General features: G+C 30.0%; 1 protein-coding gene across 2 annotated transcripts in view; it reads right to left on the reverse strand.

Annotated features, from left to right (window-relative positions):
• LOC106466654 (biorientation of chromosomes in cell division protein 1-like 1) overlaps positions 1 to 7020 on the reverse strand; it is a 60733-nt gene that overhangs the window by 2249 nt on the left and 51464 nt on the right. The window contains exon 6 of one of the 2 annotated variants that reach the window (XM_013926945.2): positions 993 to 1177. In XM_013926945.2, the coding sequence (XP_013782399.1) occupies positions 1042 to 1177 (136 nt within the window). In that variant the 3' untranslated portion in view covers positions 993 to 1041. Of the gene's footprint in view, positions 1 to 113; positions 1178 to 7020 lie in introns of those variants that run through there. The other variant, XM_022394714.1, reaches the window with a different exon arrangement.

The following is a 7020-nucleotide window of genomic DNA, read 5'->3' on the forward strand; positions in this document are numbered from 1 at the left end:
AAATGTAAAAAAAAAAAAAATAAATATATATATATATATATACACACACACAAACAAAGAATTTTAAAAAGGTTTAAACTTGCTATATACATATATACACTAAACAAAACCTTTTGATTCACAATTTTTTAAAAAGTAGGAAAACATACAAATCAATAACTAAAGTCCAAAATAATGGTAAGCATTTTGTTTGTTTTTTTAAAATATCACAATGTAATCTCTTCAAATTTTTAAAACTGCAAATATCACATATGAAAATAATATATTTTATTTGTAGAAGCTAACACATCTGTGAAAAGTTTTGGTTTCAAAATGTTTCATTCATCAGTTTTGTTTCTTTTACAATGCAATAAAATAAGCCATACAATATCCAGTTATTCATCTGGGTAGGCAGAGTTAAATTAGATTTGTTTGTTTCAGAAACATGTGCAAAGCAACAAAAATCATAGCTGTTCCTAATTTTGAACTGACAGACTAGAGGGAGAGTATCTAGTTGACAGGTCACAAACATTGAATCTTCTGATTCACAGTTCAGTCAAGTTAACCACTCAGCTTTCAACTAGTAATAGAGTATTTTTGATTTATATAACAATATTAAGAGTATACACTATGAATAAGTATGTAAAGGAAGTGATTTATACATAACAAATAGATGCAAGCTAAATAATTACATTAATAACTATTCACCAGCTTCTTTAGCAATAGATATAAACCAAGATTTTAGTCATCATCAAGAGCATACCATTAGAGAAAGGGAGAAAAATACAACACTCATCTGGAAGCACACTACACACACTTGTCAAATTATGCAGCTTTCAAATTTCCAATAACACCAGGAAAGCAAACTTGGGTTAGAAAAAAAATGAAGTAGTTACTATCCAAGTAGCTAAATAAATGATACACTATATTGTGGGTGTGGAGATCGAAAAAGGTTGTTAATCTGTTTGTTTGCTAATTGAATGTAGACTGTAAATAACAAAGAAATACATTACCGATTATCACTGGCTTCTTTGCTAGATGAGATATGTAGTACTGGCATGGTTAATTCTGATATTTAACCTTACTTTTAGATGGAGAGTAATCCCTGTGACATTTGAAACCATGACTATATGTAGTAGTGGGAAGAGATGCTTGCTCTTGTCCTCTGTTTGATCTAGAGTTTTCATTCTTTTTCTGTCTATACAATGAAAGAAAAAAAACACACCTTTTTTATGCAAGCTTTTTTTACACCAGCTATTATTTTGCTATGAAACTTAAGGTCTTTATTGCATTTGACACAAATTTTCATGCAATATAAAAAGGCTTGAATAATACAGAATAGTTTTATATTTCTAATATAAATTATGCCTGTAATTAGTTAAATATTAGTTCTTCACTTACTTTGTATTATTTCAACACAATATAAAGCTGAAAAATTACAGGTAATTTTAGCACAACCAAAATAAAACCTTTTTCTGTTTACTGGTTAAAAATGCTACCTAAATAATGTAGCAAAAATAACAATTTTAAATGGCTTTAAATAATGCAAGGATATTCAAAGTTAGCAATAATATGACTATAATAAAATTACAATATATATATATATATTTTTTTTTTTACCAAAACCAGATCAGAAGCTAACTTTTAAAAACAGTGATCATCAAGTAGTCACATAAAATGGTGATAAATCAGTTAATTTATTGTTCCAATTCTGCCAACACTTTACTAATCTTTAGAAATTAATATATAGGTATTCTATAAACATAATGTTATTATGTTCAGATGCTTAAAATAGAACTAGAAAGGAACATCTAATAAACACGAGTTGGGTGAAATTTGGCCATTACAATAAAAATTGTTAAAATTAAGATATCATAGTACCTTTGATTCACCACAACAATTATTGTTCAAACAGCTGAGATAAAAAATATTTTAATGGTTAATTTAATATTTTAAGCTTTCAACGAACTTCAGTTACAATAAACAAAATGTTCAAAACAGACTGATGGTTCTTAATGGCCATGTTTTGTACACAAAAGTAATTACATGGCAAAAATGACTTTTCATGATATTGTCCAAGCTGTCTAGTTAGTTGCCTAAGTGTATACATACTTCCAAATATGGATATAAATTATCAAAGTATCTAATACTTGCCACAAAACTTGTTCAGTTTCCAACATTTGAACAGCTCTGATAGTCTATTTCCATGATACTGAGTTTTTGGAAATGCATTCACATTTAATTTGTTGATGTAGCATCACTCTAAAATGCCCAGGTGCATTGATTCAATGCATGTTTTAAGGTCTGTTTTATTGCATTAAAAAATGGCACGATTAGATGAAATTGTTTGAAACTTGAGATGAACTTTCTACAGAGTAAACAGCTTCTGCAAAATATCTTATTTTTACATGTGAATTTGCAGTTTTCAAAAGCCAAAAATATTTCATTGTGATATTTAACAAAAAATGCTTACCTTTATTGCACATTCAATTATTTTTTGTCTTCCTTAAATTTTCTAAAACCTTCCAATAAGATTTTTATTCTATAAAACTCAGTTTTATTTTTGTTTAAATTCAAAAAACATTCTCAGTTTCATTGTATTTACAATCACTGGAATACAATAAAAATAACTTTTCGTACCCTGTCATAAGCAAGCTGAACGTTTTTAACTGTTAATTAGGTTTCTTTTTATACCTTTAATAAGTTTAAACTTGTTTTAAATTGATATTTATGTATGTTTTTTACATCTCTTTGCAGTGATTTTCTTGCCAATTAAAGCAGTTGCTTAGGCTGATAAGGCTTTGTGTATACATGGCTTAACAAATAGCAGCCTAGACAATGAAAAAAACTTGATATGGCAAATGCAAGATTATCTAACAAATCTGTAACTCCTCTTGTACCAAGAAAAACATTTGTTTGCCTATCATACTGTAACATCGTAACTCAAATGAAATATAAAATGATAAAACAAGATGCTCACAAGTTTGAAAAAAAATTAATTAGATTTGTAATTGTAATGGAAGTTGTCCATAGACATCTTTTTCTTCTAGCAACATATTACCAAACTAAGCTCTTCACTTTGTTCCAGCTTCCTGACAAGTCTCCACTGAATTGGTATTCATATTGGCTTATACAGTTGAAGAGCTTTCATTACATGTTTAGTTCACTATGAACTTCTTAACGGTGTTTTACTTTGATTGAATAAATTTAAATTTTGAACTATTTTTTAATTTGTGAAATAATGACTACAAGTTTAATTTTTATAATTTTGTTTAATTCAAGGGTGCATATTTTTATCTTGGGAGAGGATTGACCCAGCGGGGCACTGTAGATGTACTGAAAAGATATAATGCCTAACTGTGCCATAAATATTGTTAAATATTTATTGAAATCAAGAAGAAAATTTATAAAGCAAACCTTGATGTCCCAATGAATACAACAACATGATACTTAAATTTCTGACCACTGTTGTGAAAACAAGATATCCTCAAGTGAACATTCTCACTACTCTTAACGTTACATATTAAAGTAACTACAGAGGAAATTTTTAAGACAATAAATTTAACACCTTTTAAGTTATCACACTGACTTGCAGAAAATATTATACTGTAAAAGTATAAAAAAATTTTAAGTTGTGAATTTGAAAACTCATTCACTTAATATACAGAAAAACACAAGATTTTAAAACAGCAATACTGGTTCAATAAAATAATATTTTCTTTGCAATACCAAACACTTATACAATGATTCAGTAATACATTTTTAATAAACAAATATGATGTAAGTAATTTAATATGGATTCATGTTTATTATATCTTGTTTACATGTTAACTTCAACATTTAAAAACAGATAAAAGGTATTTAAGGTGTTTAGTAGCTTGAACATGTAACATTATCTCCATTAAGCAAGTTTCTTGTGATTTATGGAAGGCTGCATTCCCATTTTACAAATAATATTGTTGTAACATTGGTCTTTCTTTAGCGGGTTCTTTTATCTGATGAAACTAATTTAACATCCAGTCCAATAAATAATAATAGTACTACACTAAACTGTCAGTTCACAAAGTTTTTTGGTGGTTTTCTCTTTTGAAACCCATGATATATGAATGCAACAGCATCTTGTCCTTTGTTATCACTGGCTGTCCTGTCTCCAGGGAAGTTCTTTCTGAGTATGTGGTTAGGTGAACCTAGTGGCAGCTCCAACCTTGATGATCCTCTGGAAGTAGTCACAACAGGAACTACGGGCTCCTCCGCAGGTTGAGGTACCATTAACAGGTTCTTCTGTGGAGTTACTCATTTGACTGTTCTCATACTGATATACTTCCAAAGATGATCACAGTGAATGACTTTTGGCTTGGATTGCATCTCCTCCAAACACCTACTTAACTTTGGAGTTTGTCTTCTTTTGCGATGAGAACTTTTCAGTCATACCATGTCACCTCAATGGTATATACTATTACAAGCAATTACAGCATATCACAGCTGAATTAAGTACATGTACAACTTCTTTAATATTCACATCCAGAATAGCTCTTCCAACTACTAACTCATAATATGCTGGAGTATTTGGTTCCATTATGCCCCAGTTACTAGATGAAGAATTATTACTATTAACTCCTGATATGAACATCTCACTTCTTGGTAGTAAAATGTCCACCATCCCTGTTTCCACTGGATGTTCAACCTTTGGTGTAGTAATTACCATGTAGTGTACATGGTTTTCCTAGTCATAGAATATGAAGCTATCTGAGGCTAGCCCAACTTGACATCCATGTCTCCACATAAAGTCATTTCCCAAAATGTACTTTTCCTTGATGTAAGTTACCTACATGTTATGAGGCCCACAGAATCTTCCTAAAATAAAGGTAATTTCCATCTTCCCTCTTGCAGGAACTTAATGTCCATCTGCCATTCACATCAATCACTCTTCTTTCTTCATCTATGGAGGCAGTCTCCCTCTTTCATTAACAAATCATGATGAATAACTGTAGCGATGGAACCAATGTAAATCAGCATACTGTGAACTCATGGATGACTTTCCTCAAGTAATGAACTTTATTTCTCATTCATGGTAGATGGAGTATTTTCAGCTGAACTTTGTCTCATAAATCCAACTAATTCATGTTTTCTTGTGCTATGGCTAATCTTTTATTGTTCTTTTGATCTAGATGGGTTCAAAAATCCATCCTTGGGGTATTGTCTACTTGGTGTCTTAACATCTGTTAATTCCTCACAGTTTTGACTGTAATGACCATGTTTCTCATATCTGATTCTAATATCTTTGCCTGTTATGGTGGGTGTCTATAGACTGGTCATGTGCCAATGAATTAATCATTTCATGAGAAGCATCTGGATAAGATAATTCGGTAAGATTTCCCATATCTTCCACAAATTCAGCTAAAGTCTCTTCTTTCTGGAGCGATGCTCTGAGTCTTGTAACAAATTTGTTATTATATATTTATTTAAAATCAACGTTTGTTTAGATTAAGTTTATATTTTAAAACATGCATAGCTTATTGTGTTAAATATGTATTGTGAAACTCCCAATCTATTCTCCAAAGTTGTAGAAGATTCTTGAGAGTAAGAAACAACAATATATGTATATACATAAATGCTTAAATGTAGCTCAGTATTGTTACGTAAAACTGAAATTTCTAGAACACCTTCACATGGCTATAAATATAACAACGAGATGGGCCGAAAAAGAAGAGTATCTATTATTAATTCGCTATAGTCAGTGTGCTATAAACTTTGGAAACTATAACTGTGATTATTATAATGCTTATCAATCGGAAAACTTCAGATATTTGACCAGGAACCTTTACAAAGTTTGAATATTACAAATCATTTAACTTTAGTGGATTCTGATCAGAGAGTAGTATTTTTATCAAAACATTATATAAATTCATCGTGGAAACTCACGGTGTGTGGCTGATAAATAACAAAGGGCAAAGCTAGCTAGCTTCCTTTAAGCGAATTGTACCTACATCAACTTGTAATTAACTCGCACATCATGAAACCTTGATAAGATATCAAAGAAGTTCCAGACTAGAAAGAAGACTTTATATTGCTTCTAAGTTTGTGAAACTTTTGTTTATAAATCACTGTTTGTAATAACTGCAGTGGTGGGATTCAGCCGGTTCGTACGAACCTGTTCTTAGAATTTAATGACCTCCACGAACCGGTTGTTAACAATCGTATGTATAGGCCTATTAATAACGTTACAACTTACAAGTACGCGTGTTTACAACGCAACTTTACTAGCAGGCTAGTCGGACTAGTTCTACTAGATCTCTGATGAATCATTTGCCAGCAGGTAAGTGTTTTTTTATAGATTCTTATCTAAATTATTATTATTAGATCTAACTTAGTTATATCATCTATTATAGGCCAAGCGTCCTAGGCCTACGTGTGGGTGCAAATCTGTGCCGAATTATTAGCCAGCGGATGAACACTTTTTCTACAGATTCTTATCTAAATAATTACGTTAATCTATTATTATTATACCTAAGGTTAGATTATCTATATACATAGCTCTAGGCCCCTAGATCTATATAATTAATATACCTTATACAGCTATGAAAATTGAAATGTTATGCTGATAATTGGAAGCACGAAATTGCATTAGAAAATATTTTTCCCCAATAATTTATAAAATTTGGTTAGATGATAGATCTATCATCTATGCATTAGTTTAATACATTTTTAAATTTTTAAGAAATATAAATTTTTGTGTTTTCGCTCCAAATATAACAGGACCCCTTTTTCTAATAATTAATTTATTTGTTTTTCACCTGTTACTATCCATTTTATTTTTTTTTTAAATTTTTAAGAAATATAAATTTTTGTGTTTTCGCTCCAAATATAACAGGACCCCTTTTTCTAATAATTAATTTATTTGTTTTTCACCTGTTACTATCCATTTTATTTTTTTTTTAAATTTCTAATTTACTTTTTTGAAATATATTTTATAACGTATTACGTATGGAAGAAATTAATAAAGATTTGAATTTTGTTCAGTTGAAAGATTATAAAACAATT

The sequence above is a fragment of the Limulus polyphemus genome, unplaced genomic scaffold, assembly GCF_000517525.1.
Source record: "Limulus polyphemus unplaced genomic scaffold, Limulus_polyphemus-2.1.2 Scaffold2334, whole genome shotgun sequence".
Classification (NCBI taxonomy): Eukaryota; Metazoa; Arthropoda; class Merostomata; order Xiphosura; family Limulidae; genus Limulus; species Limulus polyphemus.